General features: G+C 40.5%; 1 protein-coding gene across 1 annotated transcript; it reads right to left on the reverse strand.

Annotated features, from left to right (window-relative positions):
* Nucleotides 1-11,714: 11,714 nt before the first annotated feature.
* Nucleotides 11,715-26,214, reverse strand: rbbp8l (retinoblastoma binding protein 8-like). The gene is given in 12 exon segments (XM_073470251.1): nucleotides 11,715-11,776; nucleotides 13,821-14,012; nucleotides 14,116-14,181; nucleotides 14,273-14,369; nucleotides 14,474-15,182; nucleotides 21,285-21,364; nucleotides 22,549-22,753; nucleotides 23,074-23,149; nucleotides 23,375-23,487; nucleotides 24,497-24,592; nucleotides 25,956-25,998; nucleotides 26,154-26,214. Coding segments are annotated over 12 exon segments (1,800 nt in total).
* Between the last annotated feature and the right edge of the window lie 1,674 nt (nucleotides 26,215-27,888).

Raw genomic sequence — 27,888 nt, forward strand, 5'->3', positions numbered from 1 at the left:
AACAAGCTCGTGGTTTCACTGGCTCAAATAGCCGGCTGTTGCTACTTCTTCATTGATACTTAGATCAAATGGAAAAAATTTAAAGCTGCCGTCTGCGAAAAATATAAACGTCGATGGTAAAGTTAGCAACTGAGCTGTTTTGAACACAGCCCTTATCATCAATGTATTTATTTAATACATGAGGTCAAAGGTAAAACATTTTTGCCATTGTATCTACAGTTGTATTAAACCATTTGAATGGACATTTCTTTTATATACTTTACATGTTTGTAAAACAAAAATTAATGGTGAAGCCAAATTTATGTCTCTCCTGGTATCATGTTAGATGGAGTGGATAAATGGATGGATTGCAGATGTTAGAGACATATTTGCATGGTGTGCCGGACAGCTCTAACATGTATTCAAATAATAGTTTGACAGCTATCATGCTCTGTGCATCCTCTGGGTGGAGGCAGGCAGGCGTGGGCGGTTCAGCCCCAGGGCCATAACAGCAACTCGACAATAACACATCAGAGAAAGTGTGTGTGTGCGTGCGTACATGTGTGTGTGTGTTTGTGTTCAGGATAATACAAGATAAAAAGATCCCAGCATGGGGGATAAAGGAAAAGGATTGATGTTCAGTGTTAAGGCTAGACTAGTGAACCCAAGTGCTGGTCACATAGAGACTTGGAGACTGGGCGTTTTAATGCTAACAAATAGTTTATTGCAAAGGTTGAAGGGAGTGGGTTTGAGCTGGAGTGAGCAAAATGGCGAATGGAGCTGAGATGAGCCAGGGGTCCAGGGGAGAGGAGAGCGGAGCTGAGAAGCTAAGAGCTGAGTCCAGGGATTGTTTGAGTACAGCAAGGATTCCAGGCAGATAAGGCAAAGGTGGTGGCTGGAGACGGGGACCAAGGCCAAGGCTGGCAGAACTGCAGGGAGAGGAGAGCAGGATAAGTGGACTGCAAAGCAACAGGAAGTCAAAGTTACAAAATGAGGCTAGACTGATGATCGGGCACAAGTGTCTGGCAAAGTCTGGATGTGGAAAAGCTAGTTTAAAAGCTGTTTGAAGGAGTCTTGATAACAGGATCAGATGCAGCTCGAGTGGTTCCGCCCTGGCCCAGTACACCTCCATTCAGGTAATAAAGTTGACAAGCACACAAACACACACACACACACACACACACACACACACAGAGAGAGAGAGAGAGAGAGAGAGAGAGAGGGAGAGAGAAGAGCGAAAACTTGAGGCAGAAGTGGAGGGCATGTTAGTGTGCTCCCTCCTAGAGGTGCCACCTGGCGCACCTCTTGGGCAGTCTGGATGCTATGATGAAAATCCTGAATGAGGGACTGATTAAGGATCTGTCTGCGCTGAACCCAAATATTTTCCTCTGGTACACACCCCTCTCAATCCACCTAGCATTGAAGGCCATGGCCACAGCAGCTCATGACCAGCAGCCGCCTCCACTTCCATCATCCTGAGAGGTGGGGGGGCAGATGCAGCTGGAGACAGAGGCATTGAAATTGATGGGGAATATTATTTGATTATTGACTATTTATTGTCAATAATAATGAATGATTATTTTGAAGCAAAATAATCACAGAAAACTGCTCACTTGCAATCAATAGTGTTTATTAAAGCTTGTCATTGATCAATAAACCAACTTACTTAACAACAGTCGCTAACTACAACTAGCAATGCTACAAAACAAAACACAAGCAAAACCACGTTTAAAAGGACTACTAAAATGGCGGACGTGATTTGGGGAAGTCACGTTGAATGAACTACAAAAATGGCGGAATGTGATTTGGGGAAGTCGTGTTCAGGCACCAGTTCAAAATGGTGGCCATGATTTTGGGGAGTCACGTTGGGGCGTGAATTCAAAATGGCGACCGTGATTTTGATGAATCATGTTACCTAGAATTTCAAATGACGGACGTTGGTATGTCAGGCCAAAGGTAGTTAATTGAGCATTGGTCGCCATTTGAACAAAGACAATGGTTACATACCGTTGGTTGCATGTGCACTTTTTAATACAGACAAGATGGCGCCGAGCGGAGCGGTGACACACAAGCTGTGTCCAAATTCAGGGGCTGCATCCTTCGAAGGGCGCATTTGAAGGCCAATTACGTCACAACGCTGCGCGAAGGCTGTCCAAATTCGAAGGCTCCTTCAAATGCAGCCCACAAATGCAGCCTTCTTTTCCCTCTTTTCGGAGGACGCACCGCTACTATCCTTTGCGGCCTCCCATATCCCAAGATTCTTTGCGAGCCGCTGTTCAGTCCCAAAAAGAAGAGGGAAAGCAAGAAAAATGGCGACATCAAGTGGCGCAGACTTGACATTTAAATGTAAGTATTGGGTTTATACTCAGTTTTTACTCATTTGAACATCCAATGCCAGATATGTTAAACTTCAGGGGACTTGGAAAACCTCCAAATTTTAACTTTCAGTTAAAATACGTGACGCTGGTAATGCATTAGCATACGGCATAAATTAGCATTATGCCGTTGGAAGTAAAGCCCTAAAAGCCTTCACTTTCAAAATGTTAGACGTTTAGAAAACCATAAAATCCATTCAGTCAACTCTCTTTCGTGGTCCTGGGTGGCAGAAATCGTGACGTAAGGGTAAGGGCGGGAAAATCTGGTGATGCAACCAGGAAATACTCCGAAGGTTAGACCGTCCAATTTAACAACGGTTGACGCGGCCTTCGAAGGTCTCTCCGAAGGACTCGCCTTTGGAGGCTGCAAAGGCCGGGTCCTTCGAAGGACGCAGCTCCTGAATTTGGACACAGCTACTGTTTCAAGAAGGTAGTGGTGCTACCATGGGACACACTGTTCCAAAACAGGATACATATATCTAATATAGCAAGGTCATTAATTCCAACAAATCGCTCATGAGATTATGTGTGCGTCACTCCGAATGTATGTGTGTGTCCGTTGGTCCACATGGATCGATGTGTGTGTGTATGTGTGCGTGTGGGTTAGTAAAAAAGTTGAGCAGGCTCCCAGCAAAGCAACAGAAGAATAACACAACAATAGCAGTCCTTTCACTTAAACATGTAAGATAAGCAACACGCTATAACTATTTGTCTCTGCCCAAACAAAAGCCTCTTACTTGGGTTGCTTGATGTGACTAGCGTGCGTACTGTCCAACTCGAAACTCGAGGTCAGCTGCAGCATCCTAGCAGCGAGTGATGGCAGGCTGTCCTCCCGTTAGTGGAGAAAAACAGCGGGTCGACCAGGTTGAAGGAACAGACCTCGGTGGCGCCGTCTCCTTCTGAAGAAAATGTTCTTCCTTCTGCAGGCGGTGAGGAACGGCTGGGTTGTACAGCATTCCTCTATGGATAAAAAAAAAAAAAAATCAAAAATCTTCAAACAAAATGAAAAAAAGATAAAGCAGTCTCTGTCTCGAGTTAGGAACTGTGGCCTAGGTCAAAGCGAATTCAAACGTTTAAAAAAACAACAATATACACTTACAGTTACTGCTGAATCAAAGCAAGAGCTCCTTCACAGCGATGCGTTACCTTGGAATGCGTCAGGCAGTGGGGCTCCGCGGCACTTAAGCCTTCAGTGACATCATGGTCACTTTACCAGAGGTAACCTTGCTTGCGGCAACGTTCGCCCAATAGAGAGCGGGGGTTTGAGTTTTTTGGATGGAAATTGCACAAATTTACCAGACTGTTTGGGCGTTGGCACAGTTCCTTTGTTCTGAACCTCTGCTGGTTTGAGAGGGCCCTGTAGTTAGGCTACTGCTTTTACCTGCAGGCCTCTCTATTATCTGCAATATGTGGATGAGGTCCCAACAGAGGACTGGTGGAAACTGGTTTCAATTGTGAAACATGAAAAGTTGGGGGAAAACAGAGGGTAACAGAAAGTTCCAGGTGAACAGCACTGGGATTATTGACAGACTAAATCTCTAAGAGCCCAATAGAATGAGGAGACAATTTCTTAGATTCAACTTTCAATAGGAAACCCATAGAAAGGAGCCATCCCTTCTGCCCAGGAAGGTAAGTGGGTATAGTGGTCTACTGGCAGTTAGCCTGAGTCTGTGCTCTAAAGTTGACACAGAGCAGGGCAACACTGACAGTGATAACGTTTGGGTGAAAAAAGGATAACAGAGTCTTTGAACATACAGCAGTTCTTGCATGACTGGAGTTATTTGCTTGTTTCCTGCATTTAGTTAATGTTTTACATAATTGTAGATCATTTCGTAGTTCTTTGATCTTGTTGTACTTCCTCCTTGAATTTATTATTACCTCTACCAAGGATTAAACAAAAACTACTGAATGGATTTCCATGAAACTTGGGTGGTGGATAAGTCTCTGCCCAAAATAGACCCCATTCACTTTTCTGTGTGGATCTTGATAAAGGGACGGATCCAGGAATTTCTTCTCACCTTCTTTAATACATTTTTAAAACATTTTAGTCAGTTTCTCAGGGAATAATGCATAGATCTTGTTGAAAAACACAGGGGTATTTAGGTGGCTAGTATCTATGAGTAAGTACAGTTTGATGCAGATCTTGGTCTAGTGATCTGGTGAAATTATTAAACATTTATGTCTGGCTGAAAATTTAGAGTGATAAAAAGCTATCAAGTTTGATATTGGATTATTCTATTGAGTGCCATAAAAGTTTTTAGTGTTCCTTTAAAGTCATGTGAAATGAGGAAAACATGTCACTTCAAGTAGAGACTTGGCCAATTTGGTCAATTTTCAGTTATTGTAACATTTGCCATTTCTGCTTTCTTTGTCTGAACCTATGGAAGATATATGGTAGCTGGTAGCAGGGTGGGCTCAGACTCAAGACATTAATCTGATAGTCTGACTCATCAGATGTAGACTGTGGATATAAGCTGGCCATTGACTGACTATTTTAGTCTGCATTGTCTTCCCTTCTGCTACTTGCCATAGTATTTTCAAAATCTGCATCAACCAGCCACTACGGGAAACAAACAACAACCTTCAAGCACTACAGAACAGTAGGTGGCAGGGAGTCATGCTATGCGGGGTCAAGGTGAAGTCTGAGTCTTGAGTCTTTTGCAGAAGGTGGCGAGTGACTCTGCTGTCTTGACATTGGTCGGGAGTTCGTTCCACCACTGAGGTGCCAGAACGGAGAAGAGTCCCGACTTCGCTGATCGACCTTTGTTTGCTCTCAGCAATGGCGGTACCAGCCGGCCAGCGGATGTAGTAGAGCGAAGTGCTTGCGCTGGGGCGTGTGGTCTGACCAGTGTTTGGAGGTAGATGGGTGCAGTTCCGTTGACGGCCTTGAAGGCCAGCACCATCGTTTTGAATTGGATGTGGGCCGTGACAGGAAGCCAGTGGAGGTCACGGAGGAGGGGGGTCACATGGGAGAATTTGGGTAGATTGAAAATGAGGCGTGCTGCAGCATTCTGGATACATTGCAGTGGTTTAGTCGCAGAGGCCAGCCAAGAGCGAGTTGCAGTAGTCCAGGCGGGAGATGACCAGCGTTTGGACCAGGAGTTGCGTTGCGTCCTTTGTGAGGAAAGACCGGATCCTGCGGATGTTGTAGAGGGCAAATCTGCAGGATTGGGCCACCGCGGTGATGCAGGATAGTCCGTCGTCGAGGATTACACCCAGGTTCCTCGCAGTCAATGAAGGCGATACTGTGACGTCCTCGACAGTGACTGACTGGTCCCTGTGAGGGCAGTCTTTCCCCGGGATGAAGAGGAGTTCAGTCTTACTAAGGTTGAGCTTGAGGTGATGCGCAGTTGTCCAAGCGGAGATGTCTGCCAGACATTCCGAGATGCGTGTTGCAACGTGGGTATTGGAGGATGGGGGAAAAGAGAGGAAGAGTTGGGTGTCGTCAGCACCTACAGCAGCAGCAATCCACAGGGGTGACCTCCATTGTCCAGTGTTTATGTAATGGGTTGACTGCAGCTAACTTGAGCTGGAGGGGAAATGTTTTGGGTTTTTTTAAAGGAGAGGAAAAATAAGACAGAGAACTGGAGTCAGTGATGGATACTGAATTCAGCTGAGAGGCTCAACTTAATTAAAAAACACAGACACCCTCCATGCATGCCTTCGTCCGTTGGCTTAATGCAAAAGTACAGCACAGTGTCCTGGCTGTTTGGGGAGAATAAACAAGTAAATAAAGATAAATGATCTTGCGGTCAAATTAACACATGTAACGTATGCAAGTTTTATATGGCAAGTAAGAGTAAGTTTTATATATAATTTGTTAGTTGATCTAATCTAGATCAAAGCAAACTCAGTTCAGGCATGGTTGTGGGCTCTTTTGATAGGTTATACACTGAATTTTCCCCCAAGTTATCAGAAGCTTTGTAAGTGCTTCTGGCAGAACTCATTGAATTATTTATACATTTTTCTTGCCCAGATTTTTGAATTCAAAAATTGCCATGGTTTGAGTTTTTGGTTTGGTTATTTCCTACTTTATTTTGCAGTCCTCCCCTCATGTGTCATGTTTCACTTTCCACTTCCTTTATCATTCTACCACCCCTTTTCTGTGTACACCTGGGTCTCATTAGTTAATCAACCCCTGTGTATTTAAGCCAGTGTTTTCCCCTCTCTCTTCATTGGTTTGTCTGTTTTGCTCTTGAGGTTCCTGTCTTTCCTGGTCCTGTGTTGCCATTGGGTTTTCCTGCATTTTCTTCCTTATTCCTCAAGTGACTCTGGTTTGTGCTTTGTTTTACTTTTTACTCTTGAATTACTCCTGTTTTGTTGTCTGCCTTTTGCCTCCCTTTTGTTGCTCACATTTTGGATTTTGATTTTTGGACTTTGCATTTGGGTCCCTTTGTGTTAAACCTGACAGTACAAACCAACCGAGCATGGACCAAGCAGACATAATTTCAGATGAACTATTAAGAACTTAATGTCTATTATAGACATTTGGAGGAAGACCTGCCTTGTCATTGGCACATAAATAAACTGTCATCAAAGCCCTGGCTGAGAAGCTCTGCACCTGCATTTGTCACAGACTTACTAAATACGCCGAAGCCTTTGCCCCAAGTTCCCAGCTCTCAGTCCAAGCCTCAGTCCCAGATTTCCTGCAACCATCCTGCTAGCCTCTAGCTAGAGGTAATTCCGAAGCTAGCTAGCTGCCCAGCCCCTCCTCGTCACTGTTGCCCAGCACTTCAGCCCCAGATGCCCAGTGCCATTGAGCCCCAGCTGCCCAGCACCAGCTGCCAGGTGCCCCGGAGACTCCGCTGCCCACCTCTGGTCCTGCTGCCACAGGTGTCATGCCTTGGCCCTGGCACCGTCTTCAGTTCCTTGCTCCATTCTCTTGCTACTGGTGTCTGGTGTCTGGTGTCTGGCTTCCTTGGGGAATTCTGTTGCCGGCCTCCGCCTGACCTCCAGAGGGGTTCCACCTCTGCCGCCGGCCCACCTGGCCAGGCCTCCCTAGGGCTTCCACCCATTGCCCCTGCTGTCTGGCCGGCCTCCCGACCTGCTTCACACTTTGTTCCTGCCTCCTGGTCGCTCCCCCCAGCCCTGCTGTACCCTAAAGTCCTGCATCTTAGTTACCCTTCAGACCTGAAATGCCCCTCAGTCCTGTCTTCTGGTCACCATTTGGGCTTGCTCCGCCATTTGCCCCTGCCTCCTGGTTTCCCTGAGATTCTGTGACTCTGATTCTGTGATTTTGTCACCTTCTCCACCCACCCCACTTCTTTGGACTTTTTTTTTTAATGGGACTTTTCTTCCTGTGTTTTTAAGGGAAACAACAGGTCCTTTCTGATGTGGTTTTATCTTGAAATGGTTTTCATGAATCGAATCACGAGAATCTAAGCTTTCTAACAATGTATGACATGTCTATACACTTAAATTGAGGCATTAGCCTCAATAGCTGTGTCCAACTGTCCAACTTAACAGATCACTATTCATCACTTCCTGTGGGTGGAGATCAATCAAATACATTACAAAAACAATCAAATTTAATATGAGCAACCAGAGCAAATATAGGACTTTTGAAGTTGGTGAAATGCTCTGCGGCATTGCAAACATTGGTTATTTAGACTCTATTTAGACTTTAGTCACATGATTGTAGTCATCATACAACAAGGATTATTCACCCAGTGTCTCAGAGATGTATGATAGTACAAAATATAAGGAGCTGTTTCATGTAGGAACTACAACCCAGATTCCAAAAAAGTTGGGATGCTGTGTAAATCATCAATAAAACAGAATGCAACATTTGCAAATGAACTGTTTACTGACAACACTTTTACAACATGTTCCTGAGCCCATGTAGTAATATCTTTTATACAATCGTGCTTTTCACAAAGTGGTGTAGCCAGTAGGCGATTTGAGGGGGGATGAGGGGGGATGCCGTCCCCCTTGTTAGCAAAATTACCAAAAAGCATCCCCCTTGTTAACCTACCATCATTTTCCATCCCCTAGTAGCAGAAAGTGTGTTACAAATCACAAGCGGCCGCGATCGACGGCGCAGAGTGGAGTCAAGCCGTGCACGGCTGCTTTGCGTTCCGGCTGCGTTAGTTTTGATGCAGTCATGAAAGTTTACAGGCGTTTAGATCAAAATGAAGACAGAGTTCGAAGATGGCCGTGGTTTGGCCCATGAGTACTCAATGAAGCAATGACTACTAGTAGTCATACTAATACTGATGTGTAAATTTCTTGATTATAAGATGCATTGCGATGCGGACGTGGAAGATTCTGCATCGATGAGAGGGGTGTATGCAGCACAGTCAATAAATGCCTTATCTTAAGGCTGCTATGTGAAAATGATATTATTGAACAATATATGTACTATATACTATAACAAACGTGTAAGGCACTGCAGATGGATAAATATTTTGTTTTTGTAATGTATATGTAGTGAAAAGATGCAGCTTTTATTTTGTCAACTGCTGTAGTCTGGTTATTGGAAGGATTTCTGAATAAAAGGGGAATTTAAATGATAAAAAACTAGCCACGTGCAGGAATATAGTTCATTGAGGGTGCCATACACTGAGATGCATGCATCGAGATTTGTTTTGCATTCGAATCATTGACAGCTGAATCGTAATCGAACCGTGAGGCCAGTGAAGATTCACACCTCTAGTAGTCATGGGTCCGAACGTGAGCATGTTGACAGGTGTTGTGACTGGTTTGATAGCATGGTATCGAGTTTTTACTGTTATTATCAAGTGGATTTGATTTCTGTCTTAGTCTGTATTAATTATGGCATACTGTCTCTGTTTTTCTGTTCTCTCTATGTCTTTTTTATTTGAAGCACTTGTGCATGTCATTTCTTCATTGCAATATTGTATGAAAGGTGATATACAAATGAAGTTTGTGAGGAACAGAGATTTATTTCAGCATCAGAAGAAGTGCATTCGTACAGTCTCTAAGAGCCTTACATCACAATAAAAATATCTTTTCAGACCGCACGACAACACAACTTTTAGCTTGACAGATTAGTATACTGTAAAAGGAATCACACATACATACACATTTTCAGGCATAGTCAATCACATTTTAATTAACAGAGAGATGTGAATGGCAGGGAGAGGCTATTTGGCCACTGACCATTGACCTAGTACTGTACTTATTGCATTCTAATGGCATAAGAGAGATGATGGAAACAGAAAAATCAGCCTTAGGACTGCAGCCTTAGGACTGCACAGGTTTTCACAACCAGAATAAAAAGTGCAATGTTTTAATAAAAGAAAAGAAGGAAAAATAACAACAATGGCATGTTTAGAGTAAATATTGGTTGATTCTGCCTATTGATTAAGGCATAACAAATATTTCATAAAGTTACCAGAAATGGACAAAATGATTTTACAGTGCTGTATCACAAAATTATAAGACATTTAAATGACTCTGTCACTGAATTCTTATCGCCTCCATCCACCCAGTTTACCACAAGCCTTCACAGCTGTGAGTGGAAAGTTAATACTTGCAAAATTGGTGCATTCTGAAAGTGAAAAAGAGGAAGAGGAACCTGTTTTTCTCTTCTTCTTTTTTTCTTGTTCTTGTTCTTGTTAGTCACTTAAGACAGGGTGAAAGATGGGGGTAGGGTGTGTGTGAGTGTGTGTGTGTGTGTGTGTGTGTGTGTGTGTGTGTGTGGGGTGCTAGGGTTGGCTCTGTGACAAAAATAGAAGTGACAGCAATGCCAGGAAAGCTAAATAAGTAAATAGCCTAGTGTATGTTACATGAAACTATAATAGTGTGTGATGAATATTAGTAGGGAAGAATTAAGTTTTTAGACATAAGAAGGTGTTACTCAAAAACTGTTTGGTTTGTTGTCTAAGACAAGGAAAAAAGGATAGTTATCCTTGTATTATTGTTTCAGAAAGGGGGAACAGCGGTGAAAGTGCAGAAAGAGGACACTTTTAAACTCTTTGTCTAAAACATTTACAATACAGAGACATTTTTTTCCCCCGCAACAGTTTACAGTTATAACAAGCAGCACATGTGGATATATTGCTCAAATTGTGCAAAAATGAAACTGAAACCTTTTTGCTATGGCTTGTGCAGTCAATTCATCCATGGGAGAGGGAGAGATCGACTGCTGAGTGAGCTAGATTGACTTTTAACAAGAGAGATCAAACAAGAGCAAGCAAGAGTTTGTCTCAGCAGAAACAGTCTATAGATGCTTTCTAGGCAGTAATGAGACAATCAAGTCAAGCAGGAATCGTCAGCTCTACCTCTTGTCTTGCCTGCATAGTCTCTAGGTTCTTATAGTCTTAATAGGAAATGCATTTGCAGCTACAACATTAAACAGTGACAATCACAAGTGTGTGAGCCCAGGAACGTTAGGCCCACCCACTCTCTGAAGAGGGCCATCTTTGAGTGTCTCTACTGATCACTACATTGTGTCATCTACCTCTATTTAGTGTTAAAACTGCTAAACTGTAACAATAATATTGAAGAAGTAAATTGTTTTCTAGTTTAAAAAGAAATTGCTTTAAGGCAACAGAGACTGGGCACTGTGTTCTGCTTTTCAAATGCGAAAGAAAGGAAGTAGGGAGGAACTTCAAACTGTAAATACTTATTATTATCTCAACCACATTGGATGTTATTTATTTATTTATTTTTTACAGATATTATCTATTTTCTCATGCCTTTATATTTGCTATTGGCTTCTTTTTCAAGCTCATCAGAGGAAGCTGGAGCCCAAGGCAGGAAAAACCCTGATGTTTAAAAGTGCCACATGGAAACTTGTAGCTGTAATCATTATTTCCATATTAAAGCTGCCATACTCACATTTTTATATATTATATTATGGATTGAATTGTAATGTGAATGTGTAATGTGAAATAAATCGGTCATTCAACTCCACAGTTGCCTTGAGTTCTATGTACAGGTTTAATATCTATCGGCTCATTGTTTTGCTTTAAAGGGGCCACAACTTTATTGTAGCGATTCACATTCAGCAGGCAGCTGTTTTCCATTAAAAAAAGCTCTGGTAAATCAAGTTTCTATGCTACCTGTCCAGCAACAAACAGTAGACAGACAAAGTTAGCCACTTTTCCAAGCAGTTGGGGAGGATCAAAACAGAGCTATAATGAGATTGAAAATTGGACTTATGTTCGTCAGGTGGATGCGAACACAACTTCAAATGCTAATCTTGCGCCATGTCTGTTGGATGTTAACATGCTTCATTGATTACTAATTGGTTGGCCTTTGTTTTTCACACCGTTGTCAAGTGCTGACACATCAGTGTTGTGTTTACAGCTTGTTGTGCTGTCCCCAAGTACTAAAATAACCAGTTAATGCAGCTTTAAGTGAGATCACCAAATGAATGCGTTATCCTAGTATTTAGCTCGGACTCTTCTCCTCAGTTCTGAGCGTGACCTTGATCTTCCTTTCCTGCTGGATGTCTGTGAAGAAAAGAAATGAAATTAATTAATTAATTAATTTGGTGGTGGCAGACAGCAATCAGGAAAAATTTGATTTTTATGATGCCAACTTTTATACATGCATTCATAAAGACTGAACAGAAGGAAGTTGATAGAGGGACAACACTTAAGAATGAGATCAGTTAAGTGGTAATTCATTTCCAGAACATGGTCCTTTTGATTGCAATGATTTTAAGCCATTGAAAAGAAAAGTTTTCAGAGAAGAGAAGAGTTTTCACATTCTTTGAAAAGTTCTCACTTGCTTTCTTGATGAGAGTTAGATGGCAGGATTGATACCACTCTCATGTCTGTATGCTAAGTATAAATGCCGCATTCAGGCCATAAAGGATGCATGGTAAAAATGGGAAAGATTTCCATGTTCCAGAGTTGGTTGTGTGCGCGATTAAAATACTGTGCATTCAAGTTATAACCCTTGTCCCTTAATTTTAATTACACTGAACAGTGGGCTTTGGCTGATGTGAGGCATCCGTATTCCTATTGAGCTTTGAGTTTTTCATTTGTAAATGTGACTTGATGATAATGCAATATGAAAACTACTTACAAGTGGGAAAAAAAGACTGGTCGAAATTCTTACACCTCATCAGGAGCAGGCGTAAAGTCATAATATATTAGTATATATACTAAATAGTCACAGAGTAGGCTGCACACCGGCACTACATTAAAAACAATGTGTCTGAGCTAAACTAACTGCCCTGCCACATTGTCGTCTTTTTAGGAGTAGAATTCCAGTCCAGCCACCTCCAGTGATGAATTATCACCTTGCCCTTTATTCTCATCTGCAGCTGGTCTCATCAAGAAAGCCCCTCAGTGGACCTCTGTCTCTATACATTACATCAGCTGACATTTTTGACCATCATCCCATGACACATACTCTCTATACTATGTACTATTGCACATCCCATGTGAAGAGGTTTGTACAAAACTGTACAGCTTTGTGAGTGTAAAACTTACACACTTGCTATAGTATTTTATTATAGTATTTCCTTTTATTTTTATCGTAATTTTTGTGTTCTATATTATAAGCCTTCATTTTTTATACACCGAACACCAAGGCAGATTCCTTCCTCTAAAAAAGAGTGGCATTTTATTGTCTACTATTGCACTGATATTTTTGTAAATTTTGTAAGCATTGTAATAAATGGCAAAACATAAAAGGCTTTTGTGTTGACAATAACTGAAATGAAACATTCCAACCTGCTGGAGAGGCTTTTGTGCCAGCTTTACTCAAATATAGGTTGCAGCGGTTTAGTATGCCGGCTTACACAGACCTGTGTTTGTTACACTAATAGAATGAGCTGTTCTCAGAATTAAGTATCAATGTATACCTCCAAAAGTTTTATTTAGCACTTATTGTGTAACAAAAGAATGAAACAACTGAGAAATGGTGAATATATGGGTAAATGAATATATACATAGTCGTAATTATTCGGTCTTTACAATTTTAACAACATGCAATAATGAATTTGCATAGAAACAAATCAAATATATAAGATAAATGGCAAAATGGTTTTGAAAGGGGGAAATACTGCCCCATTCGTTTGAAGCAGGTGGCTGGAAATTACAAACAGATTGTTTAAAATTCAAGCTGAAGGATGGATCATTACTGAGTTCAGACCACGAAGCTGTAAGTTTTTACATTGCTGTAGGTTACTGTTTATTTTGCAACGTAACCTGTTGAACGTAGCGTTAGCTGGCCCATGGCTAATGTGGCTAATGTCTGTTGTAGCTGGATGGAACAAAGTTGGAGTATTAAGTATTAAGGGACATTCTCAGCCTCAAGGCTCATCTGAAGGCGATAAAAAAAAAAAACAGAGTGGCAGATTAGATAAAGGAATGTGTTTTTTCACTTTGCTCTATGTGTTAGTTAATACTGCAGCACAAGCTCAGCTGGCTTTGTTGTTAAATGAATGTGTGGGGAACAAATTTTCTATGAATCCAAAAAGCTTTAGAAAGACCATACTCAGAGGGAAAGGAAGAAAGAGTAGGAATGTGAAGTGATGCATACCGTCTGTGTCCGAGTCTCTGTCGGTTTCTGTCTCCACAGATGATCTCTTCCTCTTGCAGCCCTGGTTGCTTTCTTGTCCCGACACACTTTCCTCATCCCGCTCATCTGTGCTGCTTCCTGTTTCAACTGCTGGTGATGATGACTGTTATGACGGAGAGGAAGAACAGGGGCTTACAAGAGAAGGACATTTATATATCAAGTGATAATAAACAAGAAACAGGGTATTCATATGAAAATGGTGAAATCAAATAAACATATATATACTAACACAGCCAAACTGTCTTGAATCACCTTACCTTGTCATTTGAGGATAAGGATTGTTGCTTTTCCAGAGCAGAATTCAGAGTCTCTAGCATTATCACTGTTACAGAAACATGATAGAAATCTATTATTCACCCATGCACAGTAAATATATGAATGCCAACACAGACACACATGAATAGGTTCTTTACCTGGACGTAAAGATATAGTGAGGACAGGCACCTTCTTCCCATTGCTTTGGTCTGTTTTTCTGTTCACCTCCTCTTTCTGCTCCTCATCTTTGATTACCTGCTGTGACAAGACCATCATACCATGAATCCTGTTTGCCCCCTCTTTACCATCACACCCATGTCTTTGCCTTTAAATTTTGTTGCTAAAAGGCCTAAAATTACCTTGTGCTTATGGTCAGCGGTAGGCTCTTCTTCGTGTTGTTTGACTGGCAGTGTAGACGAGGATGAAGGAGGGACAACATGATGAGGTGATGTTACTGGTGCATGTAGAAATGCATATGTCTTCACATCCATGTTAGGGCTGTTGTGTACTCTCTCTACACCTTGTAAGGCTATGGGTGAAAAATCTCTTTGTGATTGGCTAGATTTTGACTTTCCTCGATCTGATAGATCCAGAGGCCCCTCGTGCACCTCTCTAAGCCCTTCCACAGAGACCCTCTCAGCCTTGGATGGCGGGATTTCCTTTTCCTCCTGGGGCTTAGCTTGACTCTCCTCATGTTCTAACAGACTCCTCAACCTAAACAATACAGTTGGCTCTATAGCATTTGGCTTAGGGGTACTCTGCTTGTGCCAGACAGACCCAAAACCCTGCCTTTGAGGGCTGCCATGTTGGCCAGTTGAGATCAGATTGGGGAGGCGTGACAGGCTTGTTTTAGAAGAAGGTTGCAACACTAGACCAGTCCTAGGAGCAGAGGGCCATGGGAGAGTAACAGGGCTGCTCTTGATTGGTTGAGGATGCGAGGGGACAGGAGAGCGGAGCGCATGTCTGCTAGGGTTCAGTTCTCCGCTGGTTAACAATGAAGAGTTCTTCAGAAGCAGAGCTTGAGGAGGGATGGAGGATTGCTGGTTCACTCCTTCAACATTCTGAGCCCTAAGTTATAAGAAACAGAGGCTAGTCAGATAGAGAAAGATTCAAATGTCCCTACAATGACATCCAGTGGATCACATTTAGTGGATGAAGAGGTTGACTTTGGTGAACATATTGCTTTAAGGCAAGACACTACATGTGAAGATTTTATTTTATTTTATTTTATTTACATGTTAGAGTCAAATATTTATATATATATTTATATGTTCACCTGGCAAAATACTTGAAATTGCTTCTGTGTTAGTTCCCACTACATAGGTGTCATTTTGCCATAATGAAACACGCAGTGAGTCTCACAAAGTGAAAACATTACCAGCTGATTCTGTCGTGGCTGGTAAGAAAAACCGATCTGGGAGAGCTTAGTAACTAATGGTCAAAATCATATATGGTTTAAAAAAATGACACCAGGATTTTTGCTGTTTATTTGATAGTTGAATGAAATGGGACAGTGAACTGTCAATGGCAGTGGCAAAATTGTCAGGAAATTAAGATAGTAGATGGTTGGCAAGCAATCATGGAGGGGGGATATTTGATTCAGGTCATGGGGTACAGCAGAGAAATAGATCTGTGTATCATCAGCATAGCAGTGACACGAAACGTCTTGAAAGCGGTTGAACAAATGACCCAGATAAAGCATGTACAATGAGAAGAGGATTGGTCCAAGGACTGGCACCTGAAGGACACCACACAGCATTAGGATACATGATTGTTGATAGAAGTTAAAATATCTATTTGTCAAATAGGAATTAAGCCATTTTAAAGTGGTACCAAATGCCAAAACAGATATGCAACCTATGAAGTACAATAGCATCTCGATGATGTAAAAGGAAGCAGTCAAATCAAATAGGATACGATTGGAGGATCACTTTTGTCTGCATACATGAGAATGTGATTGGTCACGCTCAGTAATGCAGTGTGACAAAAGCTGAATTGAAATTGGTCAAAGATTCGTTAGCCAACTCCAGGAGTTGGCCCATGACAATTTTTGAGACAATTTTCTATAAAATGGGTAGCTTGTGGCTGAACACTGGCAATTTTGAAATAGTCAGCTATGGACCTGTGTGAGAGAGTGGCCGATAATAGAGAGTAGGCTGACAAGTTGCAGGCAAGCTGATCCGGGGACAGCTTGCCAGTGTGTTGCTGACGTCTGTTGGATATGTAGCAAGCTAAATATCTGACTGAGTAACAAATGGGTCAGGGAGCCAGGAACAAGCTACAGCCAATGAGCACAGACACTCCTCTCTCCCCTGCTGTCATCAGCAGTGGCTTTCTGAACCCAGTCTTATCATGTGTGATCTTGTAGTGTGTGACCCCATGTCACTAATCAGTCATGTAGTGTAAAAAACATGACCGTAAGACTCCCGACTACAAGGCTACAAGCCGGAATAGGTATGTAGACCATCCATATTAAAACCATTTCAACCAGACCATAAATTTTTTTAAATGTAAAATTAGAATTTTAAAAAATCTGTGCTATAGAACTGTATAATCAGGAGTTAAATTGTCTGGTCAATCCTTTAAGTGTCTTATGGCTTTCAAATTGCGCTGACTGCTAATATTTACAGAGACATTACCAGTGCACAGTGCAGTAGACTGCAGTTGTGAAACTATCAGAGAACCTGGCTGACAGAGAGCAGTAAGTGTGTCCGTTGTGTTAAAGTGTTTAAGTTTAATATTTACACAATGTACATGCTTAAAAACTGCTATTACTCCTGCTTTATGCTGTAATGTAGCTTAATATTCCAGCTAACGTGTGCATTAAATTAGTCATACTCATTGGTGTAGCCTGATGAAGAGAAAAGCAAAGACAAATTATGCACTTGAAACAAAGACAAACTACTGATGTAATGTTTCAACCACAGAGGGTCTTCAGGTAAAAGTGAAGACATGAAGTCTAATGAGTCATCTGATATGAGACATTTTCAGAAAGATAACAGACTGATGTGACCACCTCGCTCATATTATTGTCTTCATGTGATTGGACAGAGTGGGGGGTCACAGATCATAATATAACAAATATAATAATATAATAATAATAATATAACAAACTGGGAATATTGTCCTGGTGTATGATTTGTCATTTCATCACAAATAAATACAGGTGTCTGCTCTTTACCTTTACCCAAAGAGGATCATCTGTGGTTAAAATAATCACATCAGTCAGATCCACATCAAATAAAAGACAGTAGTAGTAGTGTGCTGGTGTTTTTTCTTTTTTAATTTCTTACTCAAGACTCATTTTTAGTACCTTCGTACTCTACTTTAAGTAGTTATTTTGATCACTACCTTTATTCTACTTGAGTAGACCTACTTGTTTTTGCAAAGTAATATTACTTTTTCACTGTAATGAGTATTTCTTATATTAATGATACAAATAGGTTGAAAGAAACATGTTTTCCAGTGGAACTACCCACCAATTCTCTCATGAATGACAGTGACAATGAACAATGAAGTTTCTCTCTCTCTAGCTGTCATACCCTTTTCATATTTAAATTAATTTACTGGTGAAAGTGGTTGGACTTGGACCAGGTTATGATGTGAAGTCACTATTATTGGCAATATCCCAGACCAGAAAAACATTATTTTAAGAGTTGTTGCATGAAATTTAACAAACTTTATGAATGGCTATGTCGAATTCTAAATCACTATTGCCTTCTTGTAAATTTGACATTAAATACAATACATTACAATGTTTCTTTCCTTTTAAAAAGTGTCGCCCCATTGCTGTTTTTATGTGCATCTGCCTGAATGTGTCATACCTCCCAGCAGCTGTTTGAACACACTGTTTCAACTGATTTCATCATTTATACCAAATTTATTTTACAACTTTTTATTTTACATCAACACATTTTATTAACAAATGTAGTAAAGAGTAACTAATATAGGCCCTCTTTGTTATCTGTGGAGAAAGTCGACAGACTCCCTTTTAAAAATGCTCAATTTTGAGACTTGTGGCGTTAGAAGAAACTGTATATTTGTATAAACCTGGCAAACGCGTTAACGCAAATTCCTCTTAACGCCGTTCATTTTTTTGACGCGCGATTAACGCACGCACGTTATGACCCTCAGCCCGCTCCGTAGTTTGGAGAATCAGGAAGCGATGCAGCAGTAATGTTGTGGATGGCAGCAGAAACAAACCTCCTTGAGCAGAAATGGATAAAGAAAAGGGTCTTTTGAATGGCAAGTTCAGCTTCAAAGCCCTGCCAGATGGTTCTCTCCACAAGAACAGAGTTATATACATTGACTGTCGATGTGAACTGAGTTACCACCAGAGTACGTCGAGTTTCAAATAAGGCTTGCTGGCTGAGCACACAGCTGATGCAGAGAGCCCTCCTCCCCCTCGCTAGTGGCTGGCTACAGCTTGCAGGCCGATTAACATTGTTTAGTTAACCTTTACAAGTGTAAGGTTGGACACTACATTGTGTTAGTATTACTAAGGAATGTTACATTCAGGTCATTATGCCCATCTGTTGTTGCTTGTATGGCTTGAGTTTGCCATGTTATGCTTTCAGCATACATTTGAACATGCAGTATCTTTGAGGTTATTCTGGAGAATATTCTGGACAGTATCATTGTTTTGGATTATTGCAATAATAATAAACATACATTTGCATAAAGCAAGCATATCTGTCCACTCCCATTATGATGAGTATTAAAAACTTAAAAATATCCCTTCAAGGTACATTTAGAACACGTAAGAAATGTGCGATTTATTTGTGATTAATCGCGATTAAATATCTTAATCGATTGACAGCCCTATTTAAAACATATCCCTTTGTCCGAGTGATGTAGGTGTATATTTTCATACAGCGGGAAAGTGTGTTGACTCAAGACGCATTTAATGGCAGGTGTGAATTGACCCGTCCAGCTATCTTTTATTTATGTCTTCACCCCTAACGTTAGTTCGGGAAAGGATTAATTATTTTATAGCCCCCCTCAAAACTCAGATTATAACTCGAACCCTCCAGCTAAATGTGTGTGATAATGTGGGAAGTGTGTGTGTGTGTGTGTGTGTGTGTGTGTATATACATATACAGTCGTCCTCAAAATTATTCATACCCTTGCTAATTTTTGTGATTTTCTATTTTTGTGATGAAATGACTGCATTTTTTCAAGTTTGTTTATGAGGTATACGTGACCAACAAGTGAAAGAATGACAACAATACACAATTCAAGAAATTCTTCATTTCAGGGGTATTTTATTCATGGATTCCCAAAAAATGCCATGTTCAAAATTATTCATACCCCTGACAATGTCTCAAGAAAAATCTTTGTCCTGTGGTTATTTCAAAATGTTACAATGGAATAAATACCATTAACATTGTTGAACAAATGTTAAACACTGATTTAAAAAAATAGCATCTTTCCAGAAGAGTATAAATAGAGGAAAAGTGTTCTGGTCATTCTCAATTTCTGGTCATCATGGTCAAGAAGAAGGAGCTCAGTGAAGACCTACGTCGACGTCTTGTGCGTGCCCACAGTGAAGGAAAGGGTTACAAGGCCATTTCAAAGCAGTATGATGTCCCTGTGGCAACCGTCCAGAGCATAATTAACAAGTACAAGAAATTCAATACTGTTAAAAACCTCAGCGGGCGTGGCAGGAAGCGTAAGGTGTCCCCCAAACTTGCCAGGAAAATATGCCGAGAGGTCAACAACAACACCCAGACCACAACCAAGGCCCTAATTGAAACGCTTGACCAGTCAGGGACAAAGGTCTCACGGTCCACCATTGAGCGAGTCTTGCACAGAGGAGGTCTCCATGGACATAGGCCTCGGAAGACGCCGCTGCTCAGGAGGAAACGTGCAGGCTCGCCTGGCCTTTGCTAGAGGTCATTTGAAGCAAGATCCCAGCTTTTGGTCAACCATCCTGTGGTCTGATGAGACCAAGTTGGAGTTATTTGGCCATATGGATGCTCAATATGTCTGGAGGAAGAAAGACGAAGCATATAAACCAAAGAACACTGTGCCCACAGTCAAGTACGGTGGTGGAAGCATAATGCTATGGGGATGCTTCTCTTCCAGTGGCACAGGGAACCTAGTCAAGGTCCAAGGAATAATGAAAAAGGAAGATTACATCAGGATCCTTGATGAAAACGTGAAGGAATCTGCTGAGAAACTACAGCTTGGCCACAACTGGACGTACCAGCAAGACAATGATCCCAAACACACTGCCAAGGTAGTGAAGAAATGGTTCAAGGACAATGATGTCAACGTCCTAGAATGGCCAAGTCAGAGTCCTGACCTGAATCCCATCGAGAACTTGTGGCATCACTTGAAGACCAGAGTGATGGCTAGGAAACCGACCAACCTGACCCAGCTTAAGGCTTTCGCAAAGGAGGAATGGGCAAACATCCCACAGGAGACATGCAGGAAGCTTGTGGACACATACAAGAATCGTCTCAAAGCAGTCATAAAAAACAAAGGCTATGCTATTGACTATTAAAGAAAGACATTGGACTAGGGTATGAATAATTTTGAACATGGCATTTTTTGGGAATCCTTGAATAAAATACCCCTGAAATGAAGAATTTCTTGAATTGTGTATTGTTGTCATTCTTTCACTTGTTGGTCACGTATAACTCATAAACAAACTTGAAAAAATGCAGTCATTTCATCACAAAAATAGAAAATCACAAAAATTAGCAAGGGTATGAATAATTTTGAGGACGACTGTATATATATATATATATATATATATATATATATATATATGTATGTATACATACATACATATATATATTGGTACTTTCACAAAATACTAACACAATGAGATTGTTGATCAGTAATCATCAGTTATGTGGATAATATAACTAAGTAGGTAAAGACAAAAAAACCTGGAAAAGAAAACACTTATGCCATATCACGACACAACGATATCCATAATCTTAGACTGTATATAGTCTCACATCACATAGATAACAATATATATATATGTATATATGTATATATTGCCCAAGCCTAGTTCAGAGCTGAGTCATGCCTCCAAAAACAATTCTTTGTTTAAATTTTGGCTCACCCAATCACTGAGCTGTTTCATACACTCATTACTTACAGTACATACTCCCATAAATTGGTACACTGGTACACTAAGTCCCTCTGTCTCACCTCCTCTCTCCAATACAGGATACATTATGTTCTGTCTTCCAGGATGGTGATGTGAAAGTCGAAAGAGGCTTGTATGAGTCCTGTGAGAGTGGAGAAGGGCAGCAATTAAATGAAATAACCATACTTGCAGTTATCACATTATAACATAAATCAAAATAATAGTTTGACATTTTGAAAAATATCTCTTTCCCAGATTTAGATGAGAAGATTGATGCCACTCTCACATGTGTACGCTAAGTATACAGTAACGCTACAGTCAAGAGCACTAGTAAGCTACATTTAACAAGCAGCTTTTTAAGTCTAATAAATACATAAATTAACAACTCATATAAACACAGGCAAATGTACCTCAGTCCAAAAAGCCAGCCCAGCGTGACAATTTATCTAATGATAGGTGTGTGCTTGGTGCTAACTGGGTTAGCTTGGCTCAGGGACTATGATTTATGCCACTGAACGAGTCTGTTGCTGCTGCAGTGGGTCTGTTCTTCAGCTATTGGATTGGATGGGCCCATTGAGGCCTGCAACAGCCACAATTACTGGATTTTTTTCCCTTTTATTTGTCAGAGCATTTGATTTATGGATAGCTGTCGGGATGATGAGATATTTTCTACAAATATCACAAATGCTTCTGGAATAACTTGTCAATTTTAATCAATGTAAAGGTCTCTAAACATCAACTGCACCCATATAATGGCCATCCAAATAAAAAACTGATGAATTACACAGTAGGCCTATTTATTATGCTAGCCATTCACAAAGTATTATAAAAATCAGTTTCAACTTTAAAATGTCATTAAAGTTGACACACAGAAAATGTTTTAAAAAAACAAAAATTAAAAACAAACATTTAATGGTCCAGTGTCTAGCATTAAGTGGCATCCAGCAGTGTGGTTGCAGATTGCAACCAAATAACCATTCCTCATCTCACCCTACCCCACGATGGCCACTAACAGCTCTCTACAGCCAGTGTTTGGTTTGTTCATTCTTGGCTACTGTAGAAACATAGTGGTCATTCTAAGCAACAAAAACACAGTGATTCTTAATTTCAGATGATAATTCACTAATGATAATAAGGAATATTATATTCCATTTCTGACAATGCATAAATCCTACACACTGGATCTTTAAACGTTGATTTAGAAACTTACAATGTGATTTCTGATCATGCCTCTCCATTGTCTGTGGTCAGTTTCTGTTTAATCAAAAATACAAAACATGAACTCATGATGGACAGCATGATGATTAACAAACAAAACCTTTTTACTTCAAGCTCCTCTTCATCCTCACCTTCAGTTCCTTGGTCTTCCTCAGTTTTGACTGTAACATCACCATCTGCTGGCTGGTTGCCGGCCCTGTCAGCTGCCATGGTGACCAGGGCCACAGGTCCAGAGGGGGGTGAAATGTCAGGGGAGCTGTTTGGTTTGACCTCTGTGGTGGTGCTGCTGTTGCAGGAGTGGTCACTGTGACCTCTGCTACACACATACACATAGTCACTGTGTGAGAACCTGCATTCAGGTGGACCACAATCTTCTTTTTCACTGAGATCCCTTTTCTATGGTAATTGTTATGGTATTGGTCAGTCAAGCAACATGTGTTGACATATAGGGTACTTATATTTTGGAAAGCAAAATTGTTAATTGTAAAATGATCATAAATACTGCACTGACCATTGTTTCAGCTTGAGTGATAACACAATTATTCATAAAAATAGAATAAAAAAATGATATTTAAAGCCTCTGCTAAAAGTGGACTCATGTTAATACTTTATAATCAAACACCATATACTCACTCAAGTGCCACTCGTAAATTTCCAATTTCATCTCTAAGTCTGTTGTTCTCCTTTTTCAGGTTGTTCATTTCTGCCGCTACAACACAGACCACAAGTCATTATCAGAGCTATAAATGACAAAGTTGGAAAGGAAAAAGGAAAGGAAGAATATTGAAAAAATGGTGAAAGAAATTTGAGGGAGGTGAACACCACATTTCAGAAAGGCAAAGAAAAATATTCATATATTCAAGAGACAAGTGATGGATGAAAAACAGATGGCTGATGGGATCAGTGATAAGAAGGAAAGACATAAACAAAATACCTAGTAGGGAAATGTGTTGGAGACTCTGTATCTGCGAAGCGTCAAATTCCTGCTGTCTTCTCTTGGCTACCTCCTGAGTTACTGTACATCTGTCACACAGCCCTGCCCTCAGCCTACACAAGCAGCAGAAAACCACAGAACATCACAAACATACCTAGTAAGTAGACTAAATTGGAAACACATTTAACTGTCTGTTACAGGGAGACCAAGTAACATTTGAGAGAACAAATAACAGGATTCTTTTTATAAATTAAAGTTTGAATTTATAAGTAATAAAATGCACTATTGCTCAGTTTAGTACACTCAGGGGTTATGCTGCTGTTTAAGCATTTACTTTTAGCCCAAAATTGCCAAATAAAAATTTGAATTTTATCATTTTCAATTTCAATTTCAAGTACCCTAAGCAGTTTTGCTGAGACAGTGTTTCTTGGTCTGGTATAGATTAATTGGTGTGTGGTCACAAAAAAAAAAATGTGGGTCCGTCTGATTTGTGTCAGATAGGGATCCGTCATTAAAATTAAGCTTCCTATAGCATACCATTGGCACTGGTTTTTGGATTTTATTTCATTGGGGGTTCAAAAGATATGCTATTTGATATGTACTGTTCAGGTGCATGTACTATGACCATGATCATTAACAATGTAGGAGAAATATTTCGTAACACAATCAGATTAGTAAAAAGATGTATGTTGAAACAGGTGTGACTGTATACATCTATTCCACACTTTCTTCTTTTTTTTCAAAACCTGGTGCCTACTTTACCCAGAACGCAACTTAGCCACTGAGTGACATCACTGAGGGCAATTTATCAGATTACATGCAGCTTCCTCTGGAGCCACAAAAGGCTTTATACTGCTTTTTCACAAGAACACACTTTAATGTGTAAAACTGGTGAAGTTATCCTCATTCACCATAACCTGTAATTGCCTTTTATAATGCAAATTGTCTTTAAGTCTTACCTTTCCTTGCCTTGGGCCTTAGTTGGTGATACCAAATGGCATTTTCATTTTGGGTTTGACTTGCTTACTACACTGTAGCCTAAAGTAATGCATTATGTATACATGCTACATACACATGATGTAATCCAAATGGCAAAACAAAATTGGATTGTAATATCTGTACCTGTTTTCCAGTGTCTTGATATTCTCAGTGAGTAATCGCTGCTGTTCTTTCATCTGCTGGTTTTTGGTGAACAGTTCCTCCATTCTCTTTGTATCACTGTTTACATGCATACACACGCGCATGCGCATACACACACACACACACACACACACACACAAATAAACTTAATGCCAACATCCAGCATCTCAGTCTTTCTTCGTACGATCAGTGAGATATAATAAATATAAAGGACAGGCAGTGTGGCTGGATAATCACATCTATTCTATTTCCTTTTAACAAAGCAAGGCTTTTGCTGCATTCACATTTTAGCTTTCACTATGACCTCTTTTCCGGCGATGGAAAATGTAATCAGATCATTTATGTAAGTATCAAGAACACTATAAAAGCTCCTGCATTCAAGATTTTACAGAACAAGTATTTACAATTCATCAGAAATAAGATGATAAATAAGAACTTATTATGCAGAAAGGTCCCTGTTATATTACTATATTATTGGGTATTATCATTGATGCATCTGAAGGTAAGCTGTGCTTTAATGTTGTATTTGGTCGACTTGGAGCAAAGTTGAACTGCTTTGTATACTGTGGGTAATTTACTTTATAATTATGCATAACCTTAATATGAAAAGCAACTACAACTACAAATATTACTGAATAGAATGAATATAATATAATGAATTATAACTTCCTCAAACTTTTCCTCTGGTACCATGATTAGGTCAATTATTTAATTTGTCCAATACTTATGTTTATGACCATATACAGTACCTGCAAAACTAATGGCATTCCCATCACGTTAGCATTTTGTTCAAAGCACCAGATATAACCTGGAGTCTAGCCTCACAGAGCCAGCATGGCTGGAGACTTCATTGTTACTGTTGTTTTATGACCTTTCACCTCACTACTAGCTGAATTTCCCCTTGGAAAAAATAAATATTGATTGATGGAGTGATTGATTACTTGATTAACTGTACTGTTTAAACACTCAGGTACAATTATCAGTATCAACTAAAGAAATGTCAGTCAGGCTCAAATCAGTACAAGTAATTTACACCTGTTGTGCTCAAAACACAGAGTTATCTGGAATGGCATAAAATTGAGGTAGAAAAATTAGGACACACGGACAATGATTGTCCATCATAGTAGGCTAATCAGGTAATGAGCCAGAAATTGACTCAAAGACTCTTTTATTTAATCTAATCCAAACCCTATTCTTCTGCCATAATTTTTCAATAGTTCTAAGAAAAGTTAAACCAGATTTTGTGACTCAGTAGCCGACTGAATGACTTGTTACAACATGAGTTTCCTTACAAACACGGGGCTAGGTGCAGGACCAGCATGCCTACCTACCTGGTCCACAAAGGCTAAACTACTGAATGCTAAACTCGAACATATTGTCAACGTTTAAACGTCTAAACATGATCGTCTAGAGACCTTGGAGAGGTGAAGATACCACTCACCAGCCCTTTTTGTTGGACAGCTCTTGGATCTTCACCTGCCAACCTGGAAGTTAAAAACACAACAAATCTGGTTATGATCATTTCTGATGAAATCATTCCTGCAAATTCTACAAGATACCCCTTGTATTACAGCTTCATCACAAATTCTTTCTCTCTCTCTCTCTCTCTCTCTCTCTCTCTCTCATGATTTCCACTTACCCTCCACTTCTCGTTCATGGACCTCCCTGAGCTTAAGGAGCAGGTTGTTAAAGCACTCCATTGCGATGGTGTTCTCCTTTGACCTTGAGTTAGTCTGTACAACAACAGAGAGACAGTTTTTCCATATTTTCATGGATAGAATGACATTGAAATTAATATTTTTGAATTAATTTTTACTCTTTAGATGTACACACTTTATACACCCTAAATCCAACACTTATGCAAAATATAAAAGTGCACAACGTAGTTTTAGAGAAGAAGTTTTAATGAGAAGAGACAGATCTTCATTGACTGATTTTTTTTATGCCCAAACAAACTAAATAAACTAACTGTATTCATTTTCCTGACTGAATAAACTGAATAAATAAACTAACCTTAACCCTTGTGTGGTCATATTTTTGTTATTCAGCCAGTGTTCCTTGGGTCTGGTGGACCCGCTGCATTTTTGGGTTTTTAATTCAACACAATCAAACAATTTTATCTTAAAATACTCAACAGATGTTTACTTCATCCCAATTACAAGTAATATAAACAGCATATATGGTTAATATTTGCCCTTTACCTTTGTTAGATCACATTTATGAAGTGCTACTTGTTTTAAATAAAGATTGATTCCCGCAAGACAGACGGTAAAATGTCCGGGAATGTGAGAGCAGACGGTGTTGGTGCTTGAATTTTACAACAATGTTGCAACCTTGTGCGGGAACGTCAGGGGCAGAAACACAACACACACACACACACACACACACACACACACACACACACACACACACACACACACACGTGTGCGCGCGCGCGCCCTGGGTCCAGTAGACCCGAACATCCTGTATGTAATGTAAATGTGTAGGGGGGGGTGTACAGTGTGTGGTCATTGAAAATGTGTTCTAATATATGTTCTTCACAGAAAATGAGCCAAGGCCAATGAGTCTGAGTTTGAAAAAATAATTAATCGTATCATTTTTCTTTTGATAAAAAATGAAAATGGGTCCCACAGACCCGAACACCATACAAGGGTTTTAAGGACAACAATTTCATACTGTTTCACTTTGTTTATATTTGGCAGGCCCTGCCACCTTTCTAGCTTCAGACAGTGTTCTGGGACCTTATTTTCCTCTGAGAACAGCTTGTTTATTCACTTATGGAAAAGAGAAATATGTCTGAGTTTGTATTATTACCTCATTAATATTGTACATGTTAAAACAGACTTGGGTGTTGCAGTCTGAGGTGTCACACCCTCTACATCAAGGGCCAGATAGTGGCAGCCTCTCTCTCCCTTTTTTCCTCTCTCCCTTTTTCTCTCTCTTCTCCCTCTCTCTCTGGCAGGCTGGAGCATGATGCGGGTGCAGAGCGGACAGGTGCAGCCACTCATCAATCAGCTGATTGATCCGTGCGGCGTGGAGGGGAGCGACTTCACTCATTCACCTGTCACCATAAGAACCAGACGCTCTCCACAACCTGATGCCGGACCGTAACACAAATAACAGTTAGTTCTTTGATGTTGCTCAGCTCTAGCCTTGTTTTCCGTGTGAAACCGTTTTTGACTCCTGTCTCTGTCTCCAGTTTCCCCTTCCCGCCTGCACTCCTGGACCCCCCTGTTCTCCCGTTTCCTCCGCCGAGGCTTCACCCAGCTCTCCGGATCCACACACCCGCTCTCCCTTGGAAAGCTGCACCTGTCCGCCGCCGTCTCCACCCAGCCACACCGCATCATCTCCGCCTGCCTTCTCCTTCCAGCCCC

This window comes from Pagrus major, chromosome 7, assembly GCF_040436345.1.
Source record: "Pagrus major chromosome 7, Pma_NU_1.0".
Lineage (NCBI taxonomy): Eukaryota > Metazoa > Chordata > Actinopteri > Spariformes > Sparidae > Pagrus > Pagrus major.